Consider the following 26,545-nt stretch of genomic DNA (forward strand, 5'->3'; position numbering starts at 1 on the left):
TGGATATTAGGAAAAACTATTTCCCTAGGAGGGTGATGAAGCACTGGGCTGGATTCCCTAGGGAGGGGGTGGAGTCTCTATCCCTAGAGGTTTTTAAGTCTTGGCTTGACACAGCCCTGGCTGGGATGGTTTAGTTGGGATTGGTCCTGCCTTGGACAGGGGGCTGGACTGAACGACCTTCTGAGGTCTCTTTCAGCTCTAGGATTCTATGATCTCTCTCTCTCTCTCCAGTGCTATGTCTACATTACAAGTTTTTGCTGCAGAAAATATGATAATGAGGGTCTCCATAGTAGGCCTCCATCTGTCAAACTCCCCTGTCTGCAGTCCCCTGGACGCTCTGCCTCTGGCTTTTAAAGCCTGTTTGCCCAGGCCAGACCTGCCCCCTGTGAGTCACACTGGGAAGGCTGACTGGATGCAATCAAGAGAGCAATTAAGGGAACAAAAGGTCAGGCCAACTGCCACAGCCTCTGAAACTGCCCGGCTACGTCTACACTGGCCCCTATTCTGAAAGGGGCATGCTAATTTTCAACTTCAGAATAGGGAAATCCACGGGGGATTTAAATATCCCCCGCGGGATTTAAATAAAGATGTCCGCCGCTTTTTTCCAGCTTGGGGAAAAGCCGGAAAAAAGCGTCTAGACTGGCCCGATCCTCCGGAATAAAGCCCTATTCCGGAGGATCTCTTATTCTTACTTTGAAGTACTACTAAGAGATCCTCCGGAATAGGGCTTTATTCCGGAGGATCGGGCCAGTCTAGACGCTTTTTTCTGGCTTTTCCCCAAGCCGGAAAAAAGCGGCGGACATCTTTATTTAAATCCCGCGCGGATTTCCCTATTCTGAAGTTGAAAATTAGCATGCCCCTTTCGGAAAAGGGGCCAGTGTAGACGTAGCCCCCATGTCTGTCCCGGAGAGGCATAAGGATCGTGCGCAAAACAGGGGTTTTGCACAAAAAGGAAACGTCCACACTGCTTCTTTTTGCGCAAAAAGAAACAGCAGAAAATATGCTAATGTGTCACTCCTTATGCTAATGAGTCCCTCATGAGCATATTTTCTGCCACAAAAACGAGTAGTGTAGACCTAGCCCATCAGCTGTAGCTAAATTAGTCCCCATTATATAATAAATCTGATAGTCTTGAGGAGTCACAGGACTGCTCCTTGCTTTGCAGATACAGACTAACAGGGCCGCCTCTCTACCCTTGTTCCTGTCTCTTCACAGACACACTGCTCCCTCCAGCAAGCCCCTGCCTCCTAATCTAGCCTTGCCCGTGGCTTTGTTCTGGGCAGGGGCCCCTAGTACTGGCGCTACCTGTTGCATCTGGCATTTCTGCCAGAGGGAAGGCAGCAGCTGCTCTGCCCACCGACCCGCTCAGGACACGGCATCGGCACAGCAGCACGTTGGAAACAGGAACCAGCCCAGCCCGATACCACCACTCTGAGGGACTGTCCTCACTGCGCGCGGGGGGAAACTGAGGCACAGGGGGGCTGTGGGGCGAGGCTGTAGGAGGGAGACGCGTGTGAGCGGAAGCAAGGCCGGTCACCCACGTTCACTGCCCCGCCGCCTGGCCTGGGGCAGCTGCCCTGAGCGCACGGGGCTGGAACGCGGCAGGGGCGCACCGGGCGCCGGGGACCCTGGAGCCCGGGCCGCGCCCAGCCCGGCCGCGCCCACGCGTGACTCCGCCCGGGCCGGCGGAACGAGCCGAGCGCAGGCGGCGGAAGGCGCCGAGGCGCGACCGAGCCCAGCGCGAGGACCAGTGCAACCCGGGAGCCGGCCGGAGCGTCCTGCGCCATGGGGGCCTGCCTGGGGGTCTGCTCCCTGCTCAGCTGCGTGAGTGCCCCGGCTGCTCCCTGCGCCTCGCCCTCCCCCGGGTCCCCTTCCCCGTCTGCGCTCCCCTCCTTGCCCGGGCTCAGCCTTGTCCTTCCCTTAGCCCGGCCACCTGCGCGTCGCTCTCTGGAAACCTCCCCGAGGGGCCTTTCGCGCTGCCCGTAGAGTCAGGTGCAAGTTTGCCCAAGTTTGTTTGGAAGAGCTGAGCGAGTTCCCCGCTTCTCTGGGAGGCAGCCGCTGCCCTGCCCTGCCGTCCAGCCTCCGGGAACCCACACAAAGCGAGCCGGGCGGCAGGCGCTTCGGAGGGGAGGCGAGTTGGGTAGGTCAGTGTATCGCCTTGTGTGGTGCGACGTACGCCGTAGAGGGAGCCTTTGCGTGTTTCTGATATTTGTGAAGGTCTTTATGGTCTTTATTTCACAGCTTGGTCATAGTTTATTTCCTGTCTTCAAATTCTCTGATCTCCCTAAATGTAAACTGGAGCGGATGAGAGAGCCCAGAACTGTCCATGGCGTATTGGTCAGATGGCTGGTTAATTGTTCCTCAGAGTGGCGCTCACACACACTCGGTTTTAAAATGAGAGAGGCTTGTATAGCCAACTAGAGCAGTGTTTCTCAACCTTTTTTTTTTTTGTCATAAAGTACCCCATTTAAAAAATTGTAAGTACCTTCAGTTTTCAGACACACCACTTTTTTTTCTACCACTGCAACACATTTGTTTAAACAACTTAATTGTAGCTGGGTGGACGATGACATTTTTGGGTGTACAATGTACAAAAATAATAAAATGCTGTAAAACGTAACACACAAAATCAGTTTTCTCCAAATTTCAGTTGTGTTGACGTGTCCCCCCCCTCCCCCAGACTTCTCTTGAGTACCCCTGAGGGTACTCAGACCACTGGTTGAGAAACACTGAACTAGAGTAATTTGCACGAGATCTGATTCTTGTTCTTTCAAAGCCACAAACTACTTGCATTTGTGGACTACAACTTTTGTGACTATTTATAGGACAAAGAACTTCCTTTTGGTTTATTTAGAAAGTCTGCCTGGTTTTGTGGCTCTCAGAAACAGTTTGTATGTGTTGACATTTTCAAACAAAGTTGCAGATGTTAAGAGAAACCGTTGAGGTGTAAGGAGTCAGGACCCAACCCTGTGAGCATAAGAACCAGTGTTCTCATGACTAGAGCCCTGCAAATCCGCAGAATCTGCTTTAGTGATGTAAACGGTTAACTGGTGCTGGGCAGGAGCAGCCCTCTGGCCTTGCCTGGCCAGAGTAGCCCAGCTATATCCGCTGTGGCACACAACAGGGGGCTGCTCCAGTGGACAGGTTAATCTTTTAAATGGGATTTTATATCCCTAATCCACTTTTATATCCACAGATAGCCACATCTATTTCCTTGGCTGCCCATTTTTGTGGATTTGGATGCAGATACAAAATTTATGTCTAGAATCCTGCAAAATTGCAGATATCTGTAGATCATTTTTGCGGGTGCAGATTCTCATTTTGTATCTGCACAGGGCCCTACCCTTGACCTTGGGTTTCAAGGATCAGACTCAAAATTGGTAAATGTGGCACTACCATTAATACCTACAAAATAAAAACCAAAAAGAGCTCCCTGAACATTAGTATTTTTTCTTTAATGTAGATATTTTAGTAAGTAATGTGTGTCTATTAAATACCTGGGTTTTATTGGTTTTAGTTTTCATTCAGACTGTGCCATGCATAATTTTAATGTGTGGGAAAACCTACTAAACTTCTGGGGTAATGTCGTCTGACCCAACTTTCATGTGTCCTGTCTTCTCAGTCAAACTTTTCCAGTGCTTCAGACCTGTCCATGTTAGGCACACGGTAGTTGTGTGGAAATGAACAGGAGCTTGAAAACAACTCCTCCCCCAACATGTCCGTATGATTGGGAGTTGAGACAGAGCACTCTGAGCTAATCCAGGGCGTGTGCGTGCTGACTTTTCTTGCAAAGGCACATGTGATTCACTGTCATACCCTCCTTGCGGGTAAAGCACAGAGCTACCCATCTAAGAGGGAAGTTTAAACACCAGGTTGTTTTCCTCCAAACACACCTCTTACCTGTTGGACGGAGGCCAGTGTGAATTGTTCAGAACAGGCGCGGCGGGATGTACCTCTGCTGTGTCGGGTAATTGTTGTGACACGACTGAAAGCAGTAGCAGGCAACTGATACCGGCTGAAACAGAGACAGTTTCACAACCTGACACAAGGGAAAGACAGTTGCCACAAGCGGGCTGTAGCCTGTTGCTTTGGGATGTTTAAAGCTTACCGATTGTCCGATTTCAAATACTATGTGAAGGCTTCGGACATGAGCCACATATCAGACTCCGACTCCTGCTGCACAAATTGTGTGTGCGCATACGTGCCAGGTACTCAGTAATTTGGGAACGTTTGTTGGCAGCTTGCAACCCCAAATCTGGTTTTCTCCCCCCAAAAGCCAGAGGGTCATTTTAGGGGGCAACCTGCAGTCACTGGCGCAGATCCACAGCTGGCATAAGTGGCCATTTCCGTTGACTTCAGTGGAACGGTGGCAGCTGACACCCGCTGAGGATGGGTTCTCGTACGGTTATTCATGCTGGCCCCCCACCAAGTGCCAGGAACGATGAGCCGCCCTGGCACAGATTATCTGTGCTTCTGGTGGGAATGATCCAGGTGTGGGGAGACCCCCTGGCTGCTCGGATCTAGTTCCATCCTGTGCTAGCTGAGCACACAGCTGTGAGCCCGTTTGGAACCATTTACACCAGAGGTGGGCAATCATTTTTGACTGGGGGCCACTTCATACATTTTTGAAGCGGCCCCAGGATGCCCCTGAAGGGAGCTGCCAGATTTGCAGCAGCTGGTGGTTGACTTTAAGTGCCGTGCCCCTCCCCTCCCCCAAACCTGATTGGCCTGGGGGTGGGCGAGCGCGACGTCTCCTCCCACCCTGCCTCTGTCCTACAAGGAGTGCGCGGTGCTTACGAGAGCCGTGCCCCTTACAGGGCAGGAGGAGACTGCGCACTGTGCCCCGCCCCTAGGACCTGATTGGCCAAGTGGGGGCCAGGGGAGTAGCAGGGCTTCCGTGGGCCGGATCAACTTGCTTGGCGGGTCGGATCCGGCCCATCGAGGCCCTTTTGCCCACCCCTGATTTACACAGTGCACCAGACTCTGACCCCCGGCCCCCTGTGCCGGAATATGACAAATGATGTTAGCTGCTCAGTTTTATTTTGGTTGTCTCCAAGCGAAACTTTCTCCAGTTTCCCCAGGCTTGGGAGGCGGGCGGGGGAGCGGTGAAGAATGGGAGAAAGGACGAGGGTGGGAGGGGGCGTAGCGGCCTGCTCTGAGAACTGACGAGCTGGGGGGGTATCGAAGGGAACACAGCCAGTACTGCCCTGATTAATGATATTTAATACAAAAACCCTGTTAATGCCCCACTATGGAGCACCTAGGGTTGAATCAATAGGCAGAGAACAGTCTGGCAGAGACGCTATTCAGCATATGCAAAGTTCTGCTCTACTCAGCCTCTGCAGCCTCGTCTCCTCGTGACGCCTTTGCCAACCACTGTTAATATTTTGCAGGTCCCCTTTTACGTTCCGTAGGAGACCGATAACTTGAGCTTCCTGGCTTTTTAGCCTGTTGATTCTTGGCTGTAATGAAACATTTTGGGGGAGAAGAAGGGTAACTTAATTCTTTAGGGGTTTTGAAAAGGAAACACACAGCTGGTCACTGAAATAAATGCTTATAGCTCGGAGCACATTTTGGTGGGTGAGGAATGTAACCTCTGCCACATGTTGCACGTTACCTTCCTTTGTGCAGCTCTTTTGTTCAAGCAACTTTTTGTTTCCAAGCTTAGCAGCTCATGCGTTCTGCAGCGCGAGGCCTGGGAGTAACATTTTTGACTGGAAATCTCTATTTCTGGTGATCCGAGAGTCAGAAACAGCTACGTAAACTTTCGGCCCCAAAGTTATTTTGTTTGGAACGGCTCCACTGGGAAAGGGGGCAATGAAAGTACAGTCTCGGCTGGGCATGGAGCTTTGCTGTAAGGGGGATTGTCTCCCGGGGCGTATGGTGGCAGCGCCCTGCAGCCTGGTGCTGATCGAAAGCTGGACTCTGAGCTGCTCCATACTCAGGCTTGTCTTCCACTAAAGGCTGCGTCACTGTGTCAGCCCTCCTGCTGTGAAAGCCTAGTGCAGGCTCCGCACTGGTTGTACCTGGCCTGGGGGTGACCTTGCGGTCGGGCTCCACCAGCATTCCCAGCCGGGTGGCTAATGCAGTGGAGGTGAGACCTTGGAGTTGGATCCTGCTGGACGTCAGCTGGGCTGCTTGTGGGAGGGAAGTGAGCAGGATTGGGACCTTTGTCTGGGAAGAGGGCTGCTCAGCACGCCACAGACTGTTCATATTGGAGGTGACTCCCCTTCCCCCACAGACAATAGCTTTCTAGCTAGAGACTTCCCCCCCCCCCCACCACCACCAGGCAGGCTCTGTGGGCGGGCTGCTGAAATGAAGCCGTCAGATACCAGCTGTGTTTATTTTGTTACTTTTGCCCTGCTAGTGTGGGGGAAGCGAGCTGAGCGCGGAGGTAAAGCTTGATGGGGTAGAGAGTCTATTTTAAAATAACAAATCTCTAGACGTCCCGGCTTTAACGCCTGCAAAGTCTCAGCCTGCTCTGGTGATGCACAAAGCCGGTGACTTTGCATTTGGTTTCACTCAAGAAACAACTTATTCAGCTGCTGCTCTCTCTGGAGCAGATCCACTAAATTCTGATGCTTGTATCCACTGGCTTTTACTTAAGTGGCGGCTCCTTCACCCCTGTATAAAATCTGCTTAGTATCACCAGCACCTCCCCCCCCAGACATAATTAGTAACTTTCCCAATGTTTGCATCATCAGACCCAAAGAATAGCTTTTTAATAATTGGAAGCAATTAATTCCCCCCCCTCCCTCCCCATTTCAGATCAGCAAACATTAATTTGCATCTTTCTCCCACTCACGTGGCCCCACCGAGCTGAGCTGAACTGAACATACCGTTTACATGTTGAGTGGCGTGATGCTGTCATTCCCTTTAGCTAACGTGAGCTCCTTCTCCTTGGCTGGTTGTAGGGATCAGATTAAAAATACTGTGGACTCAGAATAAACTCTGGCCTTCCTGTTCCAAACTGACTAACAACCGTGGGTGCTCCACTCGACACCTTAAGGAGAGCTCATGTTCAGAAAATGCTGAGACTTTGCCTTCTGAAAAACTTGCCCCTTCTAAGGTGGCTGGCACCCAAAATCCCTTTTCTTCTGAGAACTGAGGCCTTTGTGTGTCTTAGGCCAAGTCTACACTAGACCTGGCAGCGTGGCTTAAGGTCTGCAATTCCAGCTCCATAAAATACATAGCTGAAGTCACCTTATCTTAAGCCCATGGTCACCAACTGGTAGATCGCGATCTACCGGTCGATCAAGGGGTTCTAAGAGTAGCTCTTGAGCCCTCTCTGAGCTGCGCGCCTGCACAGTACATTTAAATTTGATTTCCTCATTTGAGGAGCAGCTACTCACCGAGCAACAACACAGGTGAGTAGCTGCGCGGAATGGTGGGAGCTGGGAGGCCGGGAGGGCTGAAACACCCCTGCCAGCTGGCTGTGGCTTTCAGCTGAAAGAGGCTGCCCCGCGCTCCAGCTGATTGGCGGCTTCTCCTCTGCGCCTGTCCACGTGGAGCATGGGGCACCCTGGCTGAGAGCCATGGCCAGCTGGTCCAGGGTGTATCACGCTTCGTGGGCAGGCACAGAGGAGAAGTCGCCCGATCAGCTGGAGCGCGGTTCAGCCTCCTCCGGGCTTGACACCACAGCCAGCTGGCCAGGCAGCTTCCCCTCTGAACCAGCCCACGTGGAGCGTGGTGCACCCTGGCTGAGCGCCATGGCCAGCTGGCCGGGCAGCCGCTTCTCTTCGCTCCAGCCCGACTGCCCTGCACTCAGCCTGGAGGGAGCGCGGGTCGGAGGCTTCCCTCCTTGGCTGGTGTAGGGAACTCCCTGCCCCCAACCTTGTTCCCTCTTCCCTGTCCCAAACCTGTCCCCTGTCTCCCTGCCCCCCCTCGACTCTGCAGAAACCTGCCCCCCGGCACCCTGCGCCCCCTGCTGAATTGAATGCTAGAAGATCAATCTCTGTTGGGGCAAGTGGAGACATGGCCTAGTAAGTAAACTCTCAGGCTACGTCTACACTGGCCCCTCTTCCGGAAGGGGCATGTAAATTTCACGAGTCGTCGTAGGGAAATCCGCGGGGGATTTAAATATCCCCCGCGGCATTTAAATAAAAATGTCCGCCGCTTTTTTCCGGCTTTTAAAAAAGCCGGAAAAGAGCGTCTAGACTGGCCCCGATCCTCCGGAAAAAGTGCCCTTTTCCGGAGGCTCTTATTCTTACTTTTCCGGAGGCTCTTATTCTTACTTTGAAGTAAGAATAAGAGCCTCCGGAAAAGGGCACTTTTTCCGGAGGATCGGGGCCAGTCTAGACGCTCTTTTCCGGCTTTTTTAAAAGCCGGAAAAAAGCGGCGGACATTTTTATTTAAATGCCACGGGGGATATTTAAATCCCCCGCGGATTTCCCTACGACGACTCGTGAAATTTACATGCCCCTTCCGGAAGAGGGGCCAGTGTAGACGTAGCCTCAGTGAGCAGGCAGACTATATGGTCAATTGTCGTAAGATCTAGGGCAATATTAGATGATTCTCTGACAGTTGCATAATTTTTAATTAGGGTGACCCATGAAGTGGAGTTTATTCTCTTTTTATTTTTTAATTACATATAAAAATGTCTGAAATGTGTTTCTTTCTTTGTGTGTGTGTGGAGAGTGTTTCTGCTTGGTTGTTACATTAGAAATTCCGATGATGTCAATCTTGTTTTTCCTGTTTGACTCGGCAGATGCCCTTGGGATCCTCAGCATTATTACATCACTAATGCCAAGAAAATGAAACGAGAGCTGGTTTGCCCACGAACGCTCATGATACTGTCTCTGTGTTTGTTAGTCTCTTAAGGTGCCACAGGACAACTCGTTATTTCTGAAGCTATAGACTAACACAGCTGCCCCTCTGAAACTCTGTATGGGTCTGTCTACACTAGCCCCTGCTTCGAACTAGGGTGGCTAATGTAGGCATTCCAACTTGCAAAGGAAGCCTGGGCTTCATTGAATATCCCGGGCTTCATTTGCATGTTCCCGGGCAGGTGCCATTTTTAAATCCCCTTAGTTCGAACTCATTGCCTGCGGCTACATGCAGCAGCCAGAAGTTAATCTGAACTAAGTCCTTGGTTCGGATTCCCTGTTACTCCTCCTGCAATGAGGTGTAACAGTTAATCCGAACGAAGAGATATTTTAATCCTGGGCTTCATTTGCAAGTTGAAATGCCTACTAGCCACCCTAGTTCGAACTAGGGGGCTAGCGTAGACATACCCTACCTCATTGTAAAAAAGGACACGAGCCCTAATCTTTCAATTTTAGGTCCTTTTGACATTGTCCTTACTGATGTGCAGCCCAGCTTAGGGATGTTATCTACTCGAGTAGTCGATAAGGGGGAGCGAACCCTCGTGCAGCTCTGCCTTTTGAAATGGTGGCTCTTACTACGTTTAAAAGGCAGACACACAGCGGGGGACTGAGTGCGAGCCAGGAGTCAGCTGTCCCAGCTCACACCCGGTGCCCCGCTGCGCCTCTGCCTCCCTGCCCCCCCCCCCCCCCCCCCAGCACTGGCTCCTGTTCTCCCCCCCGACCCCGGCTGCTTCTGATAGAGGCTGTAAGGGCGGGGAAGTGAGTAGTTACTCGACCAGTTGCTTAGATCCCTAGTCCAGCTGTTGCCCTCTCTTGGACATAGCAGGGCTATTTGCGTTGTGCTGCTGCCCTAGCCTGGCTTTGGCAGTGTCGCTTGGTGTGACGTTTTGTGCAGCAGGCCTGCCGACGGGGGCGGCGGTTGCTCCAGGGCTGGTGTTCCAAAAGGGACTGGGACTCGGCAGTGTAAAGGGTAATGAACGGTCGGACGCCCTGCCAGGGCAGTGCTGGGCTCTCCGCCACTGGCAGCTGTACGAGCAGGGCTGGCTGTTTGTCTAAGGTCTGCTCCGTTCGCACAGGGCTTCATTCAGGGAGGCCCCTGGGGCTGTGCTCTGCAGGTCAGACCGGATGAGCACAGTGGTACCTCTCGCCTATCACCCTGGGCCCTGCCCATCCCCCCGCTTGTCAGGCAAAGCGTGTCCTACCTGGGGTCACTCACAGCCTTGTCCAGCCTGCACCTTCCCCTTTGTACAAGGGCCTCCACCCCTCGGGGGTGACTCCCGGGGTGCTGACACGGCCACTGCCACTCGCTTTCCTGCTCCCTGGGGCTCCTCACTGCCTGGTCCCCAAGGCCCTGAGCTGAGATCCCTGCCCCCGAGAAGCAATAGCCCGGAACCTCTTCAGGTCCAAGGATAATGCAGTTTAAGGCCCAGATTCCTGGGATACCCCTCCCCAGACGGGATCAAACCCCAAAGAATTAGACAAGCCCCCTTTAGCAACGAAAGGGGGAATGTGCCCACTGGCTGCCCCCCAGGTAACAATTATTTACACCGGGCTTGATAGAAAATAAGCGATTTTACGGAGTAGAAGCAGTAGGACTGAAGTGCTGATAGGTGAGAACGGGCAGAGCAAAGTAAGTTACAAATCAAAAGAAACAAAGCGCTTGGCGAATTCTTCACTGAAACCTCAGCACAGACTTTTCAAACTCCCCCTCAAACCTCTTTACCTGCTGCCCCTCCAAACCAGGGCTGTGTCCCTGGGGTCTTCTGCTCCTTTCCTTCAGGGGCAGCCCAGCCAAAAGACCAAGGCCTCTGCTTTCCTATTCTTCTTTAAGGAATTGAGGCCACTCCCTACCAAGCACTGCTCAGACTTGAGGACAAGAGATAGTTTAACAGCTGCTCACCAAGACTGAGAGTAACACCCTCATGTCTCTCATTCACATATTTAAAACCCACAAAGTCTTCCCCACTCCATATGTCTAACTTGACACAGAAGAATGATCCACACATCTAAGTAAGATGAGCAGACCCAGCGGCTCATGACATGAAGATTGAGGGGTTACATGAAATAATTTGCTCCAAGCACCTTTGAATGATGTATGTTCATGTCCATAAGTCCATTTCATAAAGCATGGGAGGGGGAGGTCCGTCACAGGCCCCCCGTGGTTAGCTTTGGGGTGACAGAGAGAAGCCTTCTTCTTTTCAGCAGCCCGGGGCTGTTTCCTCCTGGGGGCAGGGAAGGGGGAGTCCAGGTTCTGTTCCCATGGGGGGGAAGTGAATTGGCCGCAGCACCCAGCCCCATCTCTTGTTCTGTGCTGTTTCCTTTGCCAGGTGTCATGTCTGTGCGGCTCAGCTCCCTGCCTTCTGTGCGGTTGCTGCCCCTCCACAAGGAACTCCACCATCTCCCGCCTCCTCTTCACCTTCTTCCTCTTCCTGGGCACACTGGTATCCATTATCATGATCATACCCGGAGTGGAAGAGCAGCTGCACAAGGTAAGAAGCGTTTCCTGAGAACCCACTGACGTGGGACCCATTAGCAAAGGGAGAAGCAAAGAGTGACCTCACGTTGGGGAGGAGGGTGTAGGTGTCAGAAAACATACCAGGGGAAAGAGGATTTATCTCTTGAAACCCTCTGACACATTGAAGAAGGTTCAAATGATTTTAATTCTTGGCACTTAGTGTTCCTGTCCTGCCTCTCATAGATCCTAACATGCTTTATACAGAGAGGTGTTAACAACTTTCCTTTCCACTGGGTAACTGAGGCACAATGAAACAAAGTGACCTATCACTCAGTTTTCCCAGCTTGCTGTCCATTGGGCCATGCTGCCTCAGGCCTTGTCTACACTTCCCCGGAGTTCGACACTCTGGCAATTGATCTCCTGGGGTTCGATTTAGTGGCCCTAGTAAAGACCCGCTAAATCAAATGCTGATGGCCCTCCTGGTACTCTGTGGGGTCGAGGGAAGTAGATGGGAGAGTTTCTCCCGTCAATCTCCTGCAGTAGGGTCTCTGTGGAAATTCGACTTACGGTGTGTTGACACCAGCTACACAATTCTCGTAGCTGGAGTTGCATATCGTAAATCGAATTTCTCCCCCAGTGTAGACCTGGCCTCAGTCCCGTCCTTGCACTGCAGCTGATTTACTAACAGGCCCTAAAGCCTGAATTGAATAGATTAAGTCTAAGTTACGCTCAGCTAGTTTGACCTGTGTTACGCAGCTCTTAGGTCGCCTGGCAATTCCTGCCTGGAACCCAGTAGCTTGTGGTTAAATGAGGAGGCGTATTCAGGACAAGAGCGGCCAGAGTGGGTGAGACCAAAGGCCCATCTAGCCCAGTGTCCTGTCTGCCTACTGTGGCCAATGCCAGATGCCCCAGAGGGCGGAACAGAACAGAAAATCCTCACGTGATTCCCCCCTGTGACCCATTTCCAGACAAACAGAGGCAGGGACACCATTCCTACCCAGGCAGGCTGACAGCCATTGATGGACCCAACCGCCATGGATGTATCTCGGTTTTTTAAAACCCTGTTAAAATCCTGGTCTTCACAACATCTCCTGGCCTGGCTTTGCAGACAGGTGTCCAGTGAAGGGGGAGCCACCACACCCCAGGGGAGATGTTCCAGGGGCTGATCACCCTCGCTGTTAAAAATGTGCACTCCCCCCATTGCTAGAAGTGGTCACTCCACATTCAGGCTGAGGCTCACGGGAGGGGGATGGTACCACAGGCCAGAGCCCTGTCTGGCTAGTGCACTGCACCCGCCAGCACTGCCAGGCTGCCTCGCCAGCGGCACAGAGAGGAAGAGCTCCCTTTCGGGTGAACTTTGGGAATTCTCAGCAGTCCTTCTGTCCCAGGCATGAAGGGCCATTGTGCAGCCAGTCCGACTCTGGCTGCCAGCTCCCTTTGCCTAACCGCAGAGAGAATTAAGGTCCCGGGTCCTGTGAATAACTGTGTCCGTAAGGGATTTGCCAGCGTGGAGCTGTTTGCAGCACTGTGACCTGCTCCCCCTGAAATCCCTGAAGGGAAAAAAAGGCTCCTTAGTGTGGTGTAGTGGCTAGGCTGCTAGTCTGGGCTGTTAGCAGCAGGGGTTCTATTCTCAGTTCTGCAACTGGCCTGCTATGTGACCTTGGCCAAGTCACTTCACCTCTGTTTCCCTGCTCCCCTCACTTGTTTTGCCTCTTAGCTCAGGGCGTGGACTAACTCTTATTCTGGGTTTGTCTACATGGGGAGTGACTCCAGGATAGCTACTCCCGATTAACTTGGTTCCAGAATTGTCTGAATACACTTTAGAAGTTTCTTAGTTTTTGGAAGTTAGTTAAGCTAATTTGTAGGACGTAAGAACATAAGAACGGCCGTACTGGGTCAGACCAAAGGTCCATCTAGCCCAGTAGCCTGTCTACCGACAGTGGCCAGCACCAGGTGCCCCAGAGAGGGTGGACTGAAGACAATGATCAAGCGATTTGTCTCCTGCCATCCCTCTCCAGCCTCTGACAAACAGAGGCCAAGGACACCATTTCCATCCCCTGGCTAATAGCCTTTTATGGACCTAACCTCCATGAAATTATCTAGCTTCTCTTTAAACTCATTTGGAGCATCCACACATTTGTTCTGGAATCATTGAAGGGTGCCTAACACAATGGCCCTGAGCTTGGCAGAGTCTAGGCACTGCTCTGAGATAACGCTCTAAGGTGCTTATATAAGAGTGTTCTCTCCGTCTCTCCTGTACCAGCTTCCTGGCTTTTGTGAAGGAGGAGATTCGAGTGCAGTGATCCAAGGCCATGTCAACTGCAAGTCCTTCCTGGGTCACAAGTCTGTATACCGCATGTGCTTTGCAACGGCTGCTTTCTTCTTCCTCTTCGCCTTGATCATGATCTGCGTGAGGAGCAGCAAGGACCCAAGAGCAGCAATTCAGAACGGGTGAGGCTACTGCAACGTATCTCACCTCAGCAGTGTCCCCAAGAGTCACATTACTTAAGTCACAAATATTTGTGAAACAGAATTGGAAGGGACCTCGCGAGGTTATCAAGTCCAGTCCTCTACCCTCATAGCAGGGCCACACACCACCTAAACCGTCCCTGGTAGATGTCTGTCTAACCTGCTCTTAAATACCTCCAGTGATGGAGATTCCACAACATCCCTACACAATTTATTCCAGGGGTTAGCCACCTTGACAGGAAGTTTTTAAGCCCACTGCTTCTTGTCCTAACATTAAAGATTAAGGAGAATAGTTTTTCTCCCTTCGCCTTTTAACAGCCTTTTAGATACTTGAAAACTGTTATCATGTGCCCTCTCAGTCTTCTCTTCCAGACTAAACAAACCCAATTCTTTCAGTCTTTTTTTCTCATGTTTTCTGGATCTTTAATAATTTTTGCTGACCTTCTCTGGACTTTCTCCGATTTCTCCATATCTTTCCTGAAATGGGTGCCCAGAACTGGACACAATACTCCAGTTGAGACCTAATCAGCACAGAGTAGAGCAGAAGAATGAGTTCTCGTGTCTTGCTCACAACACTCCCATTAATGCGTCCCAGAATGATGTTTGCCTTTTTGCAACAGTGTCACACTGTTGTCACATATTTGGCTTGTGATCAGCTATGACCCCAAGACCCTTTTCTGCAGGACTCCTTCCTAGACAGTCACTTCCCGTTTTGTACATGTGCAACTGATTGTTCCTTCCTAAGTGGAGCACTTTGCATTTGTTCTTATTGAACTTCATCCTGTTTACCTCAGACCATTTCTCCAATTTGTCCAGATCATTGTTAATTTTCATCTTATTCTGGAAAGCACTTGCAGCCCCTCCCTGCTTGGTATCATTTGCAAACTTTCTATGCCTTTATCTAAATAATTGATGAAGAAATTGAAAAGAACCGGCCCCAGAATTGACCCCTGGGAAACCCTATTCGTTATGCCCTTCCAGCATGACTCTCTGGGAACAGTTATCCAACCTGTTATGTACCCACCAAGTAGTAGCTCCATTTAGTTTGTATTTCCCTAATTTGCTAAGGAGGTTATGCAAGACTGTATCAAAAACTTTACTAAAGTCTAGATATACCACATCTACTCCTTCCCCCCATCCCCAAGGCTTGGTATCCTGTCAAAAAAAGCCATCAGGATGGTTTGCCAGGATCTGTTCTTTGATACTGACTGTTACTTATGACCTTATTATATTCCAGATGTTTTAAAAAAAATGAATGGAGATGCCTATCTCCTAGAACTGGAAGAGACTTTGAAAGGTCATTGAGTCCAGTCCCCTGCCTTTACAGCAGGACCAAATACCATCCCTGACAGATTTTTGCCCCAGCTCCCTAAATGGCCTCCTCAAGGATTGAGCTTACAACTGTGGGTTTAGCAGGCCAATGCTCAAACCACTGAGCTATCCCTTCCCCCCTTGTTTGCAGATGGGTCCCTTAATTATTTCCTCCATTATCTTTGTTGATGCAGCAGTTAAACTGACTGGTCTGTAATTCCCTGGGTTGCCTTTATTTCCCTTTTTCATAGATGGGCGCTAGATTTGCCCTTTCCCAGGCTTCTGGAATCTCTCCCTTCTTCCATGACTTTCAAAGATAACCGCTAATGGCTCAGATCCTCTTCAGTCAGCTTCTTGAGGATTCTAGGATGCATTTCATCAGACCCGGGTGACTTAATGACATTAAACTTGCTCTTTCTAAGTGATTTTAAACTTGCTCTTTCCCTATTTTAGTTTCGGAACCCACCCCTATTTTCCCTGGCATTCACTATGTTGGGCATCCAGTCACCACTAAGCTTGTTGGTGAAAACCAAAGTAAGGAAGCCATTTCCACTTTATGTGGATCATTTCTGATCATCTGGTCTGGCCTCCTGACTATGCAGATCTCAGAACCTCACCCAGGGTTTCCTGCAATGGAGGCAGTGAAGATTTCAGGGAGACTATCGAGTCCAGTAACTGGGCAGTGCTCCAGTTTTGCTTTTTTCTTTTAGACTCATAGACTTTAAGGTCAGAAGGGACCATTATGATCATCTCGTCTGACCCCCTGCACAGTGCTCTAGCCCCGTCCTGCATTATTTTGTTTGCAAACCCTGCAGGAGAACTGGTAAATCTAGTAATGGCAGGTGTGTGACATCTCTCAAAATAAACCAAACACTTCACATGTTGGCCCTGGACTACCTGCAGCCCCCATAGTCACAGCCGATGTAATTGCAAGGTAATAGCCTCCTGCTGCTAGATAAATACGGCAGTTCCTACTCGTTTTTGAGCAGGACTCACTGATCTATGGCTGCTCTGTTACATAAAATGCTGCTTTAATTATTTCCCCTGGTGGATGTTGGTGCAAGAAGGGGACAGTTCTTCAGCCTACTGTTATTTAATAGCTGTATTCTGCTTGGCTGCCACATAGAAACAGTCTGTTTTTCAAAGCCCATCACAGAGCATCTAGCTATAGAAGCAGGTTTTGTTTTAAAGGTGACACTTTCCCTGACCCGAGAGAAGTGGGACTTATTTTTGACTGGAACCGGGGCAGCCCGCCAGCACTTGCCATAGATTCCATGCACTCACTATAAATAGCATGAGCCAGCTGCACTCCTGTTCTCGGGTTCAGCTCCAAGGAGCGTTAACGCAGGGCTCTCAAACTCCTGGCCTGCGGGCCCTCTCCGGACAGAGCATTTTGCAGTCTGGCCCGGGACGTGTCTCTGTCCCTGTCCTCCAAGCCTTCCCCTTCCTGCCACCGCCCTCCCCCCCACTGCACCCCATCCCCCAGGGAATGCAGCCTCTGAGATCACCAGGGCCGTGTCCAGACTCAGGGTTTTTTTCGGGAAAAGTAGCCTTTTCCCGAAAAAACTTCCCCTGCGTCCAGACTCAAGCCGCGTTCTTTCGAAATTATTTCGAAAGAACGCGGCTTTTCTTTCGATGGCGGTAAACCTCGTTTCACGAGGAAGAACGCCTTCTTTCGAAAGTTCCGCTTTCGAAAGAAGGCGTTCTTCAATGTAAAGAGGCCGTCTTCGAAAGAGAGCATCCAGACTCGCTGGGTGCTCCCTTTCGAAAAAGCGGATTTCTCTTTCGAAAGATCCGCCTGCAGTCTAGACGCGATCTTTTGAAAGAGGCTCTTTCGAAAGAAGCCTGCAGTCTAGACATAGCCTGGGTGGGCTGGTGCAGGGCGGAAGGGCCCCCCCGCAGTCACTGCGTCAAAGCGGAGCACATCTGGCAAGGGCACTCGCTCTGCTTCCCCATGCACGGGGAGGGGTGGGGGGGCCGTGACTGCTGCCGCTGCCCCATGTCAGACCTCCCGCGGTAATTCCCTAGGCTGAGTCTCTTTAGGGCCAACGTGCAATGGGGGAAAGAGGGTGGGGCAGTGGCAGGAAGGGGCGGGGCTTGGAGGAGGAGAACAGACTCCCCCCACCCATCCCCAGCCCGCTGGACTGGATTGTGAAGATGCTCCGGCCGTAGGTGGCCTGATCTTGAGAGCCCCGCATTGAAGAGCGTGGCGGGGTGCAGCATTCTGCCCAGCTCGGCCTTCCTGCGTCTTCCCTTCCTCCGTCTCAGGTGGCTTTTCTAACCGCTTGTCTTCCCACCCAGGTTTTGGTTCCTCAAATTCCTGATTTTGATTGGAATCACGGTGGGGGCGTTCTACATTCCCAATGGAGCGTTCACGTCAGGTAAGCACACGGACACACGGCCAGGCTGCAGGCCACAGGCAGCCTGAGCGCTCAGTGCTCACAGGCTGCTCCCGCTGCTGCTCCCTGGAGACTTGGGATGAGGGGCAGGTTCCCTGGCCTCTCAGAGCCCCTTTGCTCGTGGCCTGCTGGAGCCCGGCCTTAGCTCGGGCCCTGGCACAGTGCTGGTTCACTTGCACCTGGGGCGGGTGCCTGTCGTTGGACACATACAAGAGCCAGTCACCTCAGCTGAGCCAGTCGATGCTGTTAATTGGATGGCAGCCTCCCAGGTGATGACCCACAGAAATGGCTAACGAACCCCCGCCCCTGGCCCGCGCCCGGATGTGCCGTGCGCTCTGGATGGTCCGATGCCCGGCAGAACATTTACAACTGTCTTTCCCCCTGCGTTTGGTCTCCAGAGAGGTAACCCGCTGGGGAGTTCTGGGGCGGAGGGCTCGCTGGCGCAGGGAAGGGAAAGCCCATGGCCTGCTAGAGGGGAAGCAAGGGAGGTAATTTAACTGGCAAATCACCATCCCAATCGTCACGTCCTCCAGGCTTGTCGCTGCACGGAACGTCTCCGGTTCCCAGGTCTGGGGCTCCGCCAGTGCGATGGAACGGGCGCCGTGCTCGGGTCTGGGGTTAACCCAGGCTTGTTCCGTTTGGTTTAAGTTGATTGGGAGCCGGTTTAAATGACGCTGAAATAAGAGGGTCCGTGCCCAGGTCTGCCCAGGGCAGGCTTGTGTGCAAAGCCTGCGTCTCGGCGCGGCCGGGAAGCTGTTACTCGTGCGTCCAGACAGTGTCCCTGCTCTGCGCAGGGAGCAGCTCTGCTGGCCAGCGGCTCCGGACGCAGCACAGGCCCCTGGAGCAGAGCCAGAACAGGAGCAGGGTTGTCATGCCCTTGGGCACCACAGCGGCCAAGTCCTTGCGTACCTGTGAGCAATGCCCCTTTCCCCCAGCTGGTGTACACGCAAGGGGGCAGGCCAGCTGCAGAAGCTGGCGCTGCTGCCTTATTAACGGCTCCCGCACCGGCCTAGCAGGGATAGGGGAGTCGCTGCTGGTGGCTGTGCACCTTGCAGAGCCAGGCCAGGGTGCCAGGGGAACGGCCTCTCCGAGGGGCTCGCGCGGGTTTAGGCCTGGCGAGTTAACGAACAGCAAGCACTACGCTAGGAAGCAAACCCAGGAGTGATGCTGCTTTAATCCAGCATGGCTGTGTTCTGTCCCAGCTTGTTTGCGTTGGGGCTGGTCTACCCAGGGGGGCTAAGCCAGAGTCTGGGCTTGTCATACTGGAGCTATTCTGGGGCAGATGCCCGATGGGCGGTTTCTGGAATAGCTCGTCCGCTCGTTCCTACCTGTCAGGGGGAATAAATTTCCAAGGGAGGTTGCAGAATCCCCATCACTGGAGATTAAGAGCAGGTTGGACAGACGTCTATCCGGGATGATTGAGATGGGGCTTGGTCCTGCCCTGAGGGCAGGGGCCTGGACCCGATGACCTCTCTGGGCCCCTGCCAGTTGTGGGAGTCCGTGGTTCTGTGATTAGCTGTCGTTGGTTGCGTTGTGAGTCAGCAGGGGATGATCTAAATATAAACCCAAATCCCTCCGCTAGCTGGGGCGGGGACAGAACGTCCATTAGCGCCACCAGAGCAAAGTATTTCTCTGCCAAAGCCAAATTCCCATTTGAGGAGGCAAATCTAAGCAGCCGGCGGGAGCAGCCCGGGATGTACCAGGGTCGATACGCTGTGTCTGATCACGTGGCCAGGCTGGCAGCAGGGCGACGGGAGAAGGTGCCTCTCCAACCCGGGCAGAGGGATCTGTGTGTTTCCCCATCTCGTTCCTCTGTGCTGGGGGTGGGTGAGATGGAGACAAGGAGCAGAGATTTGAGGGGGCGGGGGAGGAAGGAACATCCGGCAGAAAAGCGACCGGGGAGCCGAGCTCCGTGCGGGGAGGCTGAGTACAAGGAGCAGGGATGGTGAGAGCTCGGTTGCGTGGGATATTGTGGCCTGGTGAGGGGCTCCGTGGCTGGGCTCTGCTCTCGGGCTGGCAGGCCGCTGTCTGCTGCCGTGTGCTCATGGAGGAGGCACCCGGAGCGCTAGCTGGAGGCCCTTCTGGTAGAGCGGTAAAAATCCTGCCGAGAAGCGTGGGGAGGGAGACCGGCTGCCCTGGCTGGAGACACGTGGGTCGCTGGGGACTCTCCCTTGGGGCTGGGTTCCGGTTACAGGGCAGCAGAGTCCCAAATTCAGGCCAGTGCTTCAAACCCCAGGCGAACAGTGTGAGGCGTCCCCCAGACCGGTCCCACCCTCCCCCGACCCTTCCAGATCCTGCCTCACCTCTGTGCTGGGCCCAGGTTTTAGGTTCGATGTTGCTGACTAACCCAGGCCTTTCCGGCCATGTTAACTACCCGGCCCCAGCCCGCCTGGAGCCCTTGTTCCAGGGCACGAGCTCGGGGGTGGGGTGGGGTGGGTGGGCTAACTTTCTTTCTCTGTTGGTGCCGTGCCTTGCTCCGAGCTGGCCCCCAGAGGCGCTAATCGCTACGCAACAAATACGAGTGAATGCTCTAGGCTGACCCCAGGGGACCCACGGCTGTCTGGGGAGTGCCTCGTTTGGCGCGTTCACCGCGGCTGGGGTGTCGGCGCGCCCCGGACAGGTCGTGTCCTTCACTCCGGGTCGCTACCTCTGGCTAAAAGAGCAGCAATGCCGAAATTCTGCGTGTCTCCGGCTAGCAGCGTGGGCTCCGCTCCTGCTCCCTGTAGGCTGTATCCTGAGCTAGGAGCCAAGCTTTTGTGTCGTCACTGCTATTTAACCCCTCGGTAAGAGCACCCTGGTGCTGTGGGATAGCCAAGGGCCCAGCGTGAGCCAGCGTCAGGGTGGGGGCTGAGGGAGAAGAGAAACTGGCATAAAAATGAACGATGAACACGTAAGCTCCTCCTCTGCAATAGGAACTTCGTGGGCCTCCCAGGAGACGGACAGCCGCCTGTAAGCGCTGCTGGGGTACTTCTAGACTACATGCCTGTGGCGACAGAGGCATGTAGATTAGGCTACCCGGCATAGGAAAACGAAGCGGCGATTTAAATAATTGCCGCTTCATTTAAATTTAAATGGCTGCCGCGCTGAGCCGATCAGCTGTTTGTCGACTCAGCACGGTAGTCTGGACGCTCCGCGGTCGACATCAAAGGCATTTGTCGACCTGCCAGGTAAACCTCATCCCAGGAGGCATACCTGGGTGGTCGACAAATGCCTTTGATGTCGACCGCGGAACATCCAGGCTACCGCGCTGAGCTGACAAACAGCTGATCGGCTCAGCGCGGCAGCCATTTAAATTTAAATGAAGCGGCAATTATTTAAATCGCCGCTTCGTTTTCCTATGCCGGGTAGCCTAATCTACATGCCTTTGTCGCCACAGGCATGTAGTCTAGACGTACCCCTGGAGTGCAACTGAGTGCAGAGCTGTCCGATGGGATGCAAGGAGGAGGCATCTCTGACATGCATGACTTGATGTCCCCTTAGCAGCTCAGCGCCTGAGCAGAGAGGCTAGGAAGAAGTCTCACTGGTGTCATCGAGAACTTATAAACGTTCCCAGCATTGACCCCTCCTCCTCCCTCTGCTCCCTCCCGCTCAGTGTGGTTCTACTTCGGCGTGGTGGGCTCCTTCCTCTTCATCCTCATCCAGCTCATCCTTCTGATTGACTTTGCCCACTCCTGGAGTCAGAGCTGGCTTCGGAATGCCGACGAAGGCAACGCCAAGGGCTGGTACGCAGGTCTGTATGGAGCGCGTCCTGGTAGGCCCACCCAAGTACGACCCTGCCCCTTCCTGAAACGGGGAGGGTTAAAATCCAGGCAGTGAGTTGTACGAGCCCCTGCTCCTGCTTGCGGTGGTGGTTTAAGGATCACGTGTCCCTCCTGGGAGCGTTTCCCTCCCTGCAGCTGTGGGTCCCGGCGGGAGGCCAGTGAGATGACTCCGCACAAGCTGTAAAAGCAGCCTCGCCTCTCTGAGTTGCAGGATCTCGGGGTGGCCGGTGCCAACAGCAGGGCAAAACTTTACAGGGCGTGAAACCTACAGCGGGCACGGGCCATTTACCGGGGCACTGGCGTGTGAGCCCAGGCTTCTGGGGAGCATCACACCCAGTTCCACCCTCTCCCCCCGCCCCCAGCCCTCATCGTCGTCACCTTCATCCTCTACGCGGTGTCCATCGCAGCCCTGGTGCTGCTCTACGTCTACTACACCAAGCCTGATGACTGCACGGTGAACAAGGTGCTGATCAGCCTCAACCTGATCTTCTGCGTCGTCGCCTCGGTCGTGTCGGTCCTGCCCAAAATCCAGGTGAGGGGGGAGCCGCGAAGCCGCTGCCAGGCCTCTGCCGCTCTCGCGCCGTCTGGGGGCTGAGCTGGGAGTGCCGGCTGAGCCGCGGGCCTTGGCTCCACCGTGTCTGCAGTCGGCGCTCGTCCGCGTGCTCTGAGCCTGCCTTCATGGGGGACGTTGGAGCCGGCTCCTCCGGTACCCACCCCTGGGCTGGCTGTCAGCTGAGGCTGGACTCCCGTCCCTGCTGACGCGATGGACTCCTGGGAGCAGAGTTCGCAGGGGAGCCGTGGGCTGTAGCCAGCAGGCTCAGGCCCTGGCTCCCTAGCTGCATGGGGCCGCTCCAGCAGGGTGGCCTGGGCTGAGCACTGCCTGGAGCGGGGAGCGCAGCGTGAGGGCCTGTAAGGCAGGGTCCTGCTGGGGGAGCCTCTTACTCCTTCTCACAGCCAGAAGCGTGAGGAGAAGGGAGCCTCCTGGCAGCCACCTCGGGGAGCTGAGGGCTGGGGTGCTGGGAGTCACTGCCATACGCTGGCGTTGGTACCGGGGTACGAGCTCCCCTGGTGCTTTTGGGTCCCCCCGGCCAGGCGAGCAGCCCGTCGGGAGCGGGCCCAGGTCTAGCAGGGTTGTCGCCTGCTTCTAATAACCCGGCATAAAAGTCACCTGTGGAATTTGCTGCCCCAGGGCCCAGCGCCCAGCCGCGTTCCCCGCGGGTTACAGCTCTGGGGGGAGGAGCCTGCACAGGCCGGCCGCTCGGTCAGGAAGTGATCCCAGACTGCCGCAGCAGGATGCCTCCTCCCTCTGCCGCAGCCGGCGCCTGCAGACTCGCTGGCCATGGAGTCAGGCCTGCCAGGCCTGTTGCGCAGGGTGTGGGGCAGGGGCAGCCTCGGGCTGGCTGTGCCCGGGCATCTCAGCGGCAGGCCCGGGAGGAGGGTGTTTTCTCTCCCTCCAGCTCCCCAGGCTGGCGTTGCCAGGGGCTGTGTCCTGCCAGCAGGGAGCCGGTGGTTGGTTGTGCCGGGGCTGGTGCCGGGTTTGAACGGCTGCTCCTCCCCTTTGCAGGATGCTCAGCCTCACTCGGGCCTGCTGCAGGCCTCCATCATCACCCTCTACACCTTGTTCATCACCTGGTCGGCCCTGGCGAACGTACCCAGTGAGTGACGCTGGCGCTCGGCCGTGACTCGAGTCCTGCCTCAGCCTCCGGGGGACCCTTCCCGCTAGCTCAGCAAGCCAGCGGCTGGCCAGCCGGGTGGCAGCAGGTTGCTGGGCGGCAGAGGGTGCAAGTGGCCTTGGAGCAGCCCCGGGCCAGCGCATCCCCACCAGAAAGGCCTGTTTCAGGGGCTGTCTCTCCTGACATCCCTCCCCCCAGCAGGTCCTCTCCCCGCTTGTGCCCCTCCCGAAGGCTGGGACCTTTTACTGTCCGGCATCCCCTTGGCTTCCTTGTCCCCACGCGCCCCGGTCCCTGCCCTGGCGACTGTTGCCGGTTACAAACTAGAACCGAAGCCAGGGAGTCCCACGAGCTGTGGCCGCGCCCAGCGCCAACCCTGCAGCAGGCGGGGGGTCGCTCTGAGCCCCGCTGGCCGGGCACTGTGATGTGTGCCAGGCCCAGCCCGGAGCGGAGAGGACGGGGTGCACGTCAGTGTCTTGGGAGGGTGGGAGTTGTCAGTCGTGGGAGGATGCTGCCCTGCTCCAGTGTGCGGGCAAATTGCATCGACTATCCCATTAGCCAGTTCATCTAACCAGGCCATCACTGTCCCAGGGCAGGGTTCGCTGGGGGCGGAGGAGGCATGGGCTGTTGTGGTGCTGCTGGCTGTGCCTTTTCTCCAGGCTCCAGAGCTGCCAGCCGTGCGGGCCAGAGGGGGCGGTTTCTTGCTGCTTACAAGGCTTTTGGATTCCCTTGCAGACAAGTCCTGTAATCCCACCCTCCTGGTGAGGAACAGCACGGCCGGCCAGCCGGCTGACGGGCAGGTGACTCAGTGGTGGGATGCGCCGAGCATCATGGGATTGATCATCTTCCTCCTGTGCACACTCTTCATCAGGTATGGCTGAGCCGCCACGGCCGCCTGGAGAGCGTGTGCCCGCGGCTGCTCTTCCTCCTCCCCAGCGGCGCCCAGTCTGCTGCCGTGGAGCAGCCCAGGCGGGGGACCCTGGACACCCGCGTGAGGCGTTCCGGCAGCGCCCGCCGTGCAGGGACACGGGGCTTTTCTCCTGAGGGTCATGCGGAGCATTTGGCTCCCCCGTCCATCATGAGTGCCCCTGGGGGCGGGTGAGGCGGGGAGGGGAACTCACCCGTGCACAGCGCCCAAAGCCAGCCTGAGCACGGCACACCAAGGCTCTCCGGTGGGCTCACCTTCCCCCTGGGGTCTCTGCTCTCAGCCTCCGCTCCTCGGGCCACAGCCAAGTGAACAAGCTGATGCTGACGGAGGAGAGCCCGGCCGCACTGGGCAGCGGGGATCCCGGCGGGGAAGATGGGGTGCGTCAGGCCTATGACAACGAGCAGGACGGCGTGGCCTACAACTACAGCTTCTTCCACCTCTGCCTCGTCCTGGCTTCCCTCTACATCATGATGACGCTCACAAACTGGTATAGGTAGGTGCTCTCCAGATGCTGCCTGCCACGGCCACGCTGGGGTCCCAGAGAGCCACAGCCTGGTGCTTCTGGCCGGGGCTGAAGAGCACTGGTAGGGCCGAAACGGGGGCAGTGCCGGCCTGGGATCAGAACCTGGCAGTCGGGCTTGCGTGGCTCCATGGTATCGCGCTGTGGTGTGGCTCTTGTTCTCCCTCCCACTCGAACAGGGCTAAGGAAGGGTCAGAGCCCTGGATATTGCTTACAGGAAAGGTCAGGCCTGTTTTGAGGCAACCGGCTTTTCTCTGAAGCCGTGTAATCTCGTGTGCTGGGTTTGATGGGTTGGTGGCTGCAGATTAGGACACTTGGGGGGGGGGGGTCTCTTCCTGGATGTGCATTGCAAGAAAAATGCTTCATCATTGCGTGCCTCAGTTTCCCCATCAGTAACACAGCAGTGATGCCCCTGGGCCCCCCTCAGAAACGGCCGTGACGTGGATGGCCGGGAATGCTCCCCCAGATACAGTCTGTGTTGTAGATGTGCCATTGAGCTCACCTTGTAGCTAGCCCGGGGACTAACCCTCCATCTGTGTCGCCGCGGCGAGAGCGCGCTGACGGTGAAACTCACGCCAGGCAGGTACCGGGAGGCTCCAGTGCTGGTCCTCTGCCCTGGGAGAGAGCCCCCCGGCTGGCTAGTGCCGTTGGCTGCTGCTATGGCCCTAGGCCCCCTGTCCCTGCCCCCAGCAGGCCCGTGCAGCACCGGCGGGGAGAGGCAGACCTGGGCTAGGCGTTCTTGGCTTGGGGTGACTGACAGCTTTCCCAGCCAATCAGCAAGCCCTAGGTGCTGGCTTGCTGGGGGCATGTGGCATATGGCAGGCCTCCCCCTCCACTTTGCTGCCACGGTAGCGGGGTTGCCTTGGTAACCAGCGCAGAGCAGCAGCAGCATCCAGGCAGGCTGGGTCCCTTCGGAGATGTCCTCAGCTGAACTCTGCCAGCAGGGAGCTCGCGCTGGAGCGTCCCCTCTGGGGGGCTGATGGGGCTCTGCAGGCTCGGAGACACTTCCCTGCCCCCTTTCTCTGGGACCCAGAGACCTAGTGTCTGTCGCGGCCCCCATCCCGCCCCTCCCTCCGCTTTGCTATTTATAAAGCTCCACGTGGCCTGTCTGCAGTGAGACTGCCTGAGCTCTTCGCTGGGCAGCCACGTGGCCAAGACCCACGGCGCAGCTTCCCCCGGCAGCCCACGCTCCCCTTGGCTGGGGCCACGTCTGGCTCCGGCTCGCCGCAGGGCAGCCCGGTTCTGCCAGCGCATGTGGGAGCAGGCAGTTTGGCTTGTCAGTAACGTGGCTGACGTGGCTTGTGTAGGCCCGGTAGCTCCGGCTTAACAGTGTGAATTGAAATGGCCCCCACTCCTCACCCCATGCAGGAGTGACCTGGCAATCAGCTGATCCCCTTGGGTACAGGACTTCGATTCCTCATTTCTCTCCCAGCCATGGTGCGTGGCACGGGGAGGGGAGGGGACAGGAGGGACCCGTGGGACGTGGCCTATCCAGTAAGTACCTTACTGTGAGGCACTTCTGTTTGGTGTTTCAGGCCCAGTGAAGATTCCCAGGAAATGACGAGTCCGTGGACTGCAGTCTGGGTAAAGATCTCTTCCAGCTGGGCTGGTCTCCTCCTCTACCTCTGGACCTTGGTGGCCCCCGTCATCCTCCCTGACCGAGACTTCAGCTGAAAAGGACACGCAGACAGCTAATGCTGGACAGTTCAGACTCTCCCAGCCAGACGCCCTGTTGCCAAAGGCCTGTCACTGTGCCTATGCCTGTATCTTGGGGAAAGTCCTAGCTCTGGATGGGTCCCTGGGCTCCTGTTTCTGCACCAAGACCAGTTCCTTGGAATAGTGCCTTTCTTTGTCTTTTGTTTTAAATGGGGAGAAGTGCCAAGTAGGGAAAGAATGTAGCTTGTGTATGAAGTTGGAAGCACCTGAGGAAACGTTGCTGGGCTTCTTGGCTGTTTGGGGTTTGTTTTACTCTTGTAAATCTCCAGATTGGCTTGGCATTTCAGCGTGACCACCCGGACGCGCTTTTGCAAGGAGGCAGGTGACTCACCTTTGAGAATTTTTGTTTTAAGATGCATGTACAGTGCATTCTTTGTTTGCCTCACCTTACCCGAGGGATATTTTGTATAATTCTTGCACAGCCCATTACCTGTCTATGGGCCTGCAAAGCTTTCAATAAATGGCCAGAATTCCGGGTCAGTCGGCATCCA

General features: G+C 54.9%; 1 protein-coding gene across 1 annotated transcript; it reads left to right on the forward strand.

Annotated features, from left to right (window-relative positions):
* The first annotated feature begins 1,594 nt into the window (after positions 1–1,594).
* Positions 1,595–26,545, forward strand: SERINC2 (serine incorporator 2). The gene is made up of 10 exons (XM_075908601.2): positions 1,595–1,824; positions 11,153–11,314; positions 13,544–13,731; positions 17,362–17,441; positions 21,052–21,189; positions 21,583–21,752; positions 22,785–22,875; positions 23,626–23,761; positions 24,099–24,311; positions 25,874–26,545. The coding sequence occupies exons 1-10, from the start codon at positions 1,786–1,788 to the stop codon at positions 26,010–26,012; spliced, it is 1,356 nt and encodes a 451-aa protein (XP_075764716.2). The 5' UTR covers positions 1,595–1,785; the 3' UTR covers positions 26,013–26,545.

This window comes from Pelodiscus sinensis, chromosome 26, assembly GCF_052426305.1.
Source record: "Pelodiscus sinensis isolate ZL-2025 chromosome 26, ASM5242630v1, whole genome shotgun sequence".
In the NCBI taxonomy this organism is placed as follows: Eukaryota; Metazoa; Chordata; order Testudines; family Trionychidae; genus Pelodiscus; species Pelodiscus sinensis.

Excerpts from the sequence above, each read along its gene's own strand:
- SERINC2 (XM_075908601.2), top strand. The coding sequence starts at position 1,786 with ATGGGGGCCTGCCTGGGGGTCTGCTCCCTGCTCAGCTGC. Across the intron at positions 1,825-11,152 it reads TCTGCTCCCTGCTCAGCTGC|GTGTCATGTCTGTGCGGCTC; the intron begins GTGAGTGCCCCG and ends TTCCTTTGCCAG. Across the intron at positions 22,876-23,625 it reads GGCCCTGGCGAACGTACCCA|ACAAGTCCTGTAATCCCACC; the intron begins GTGAGTGACGCT and ends ATTCCCTTGCAG.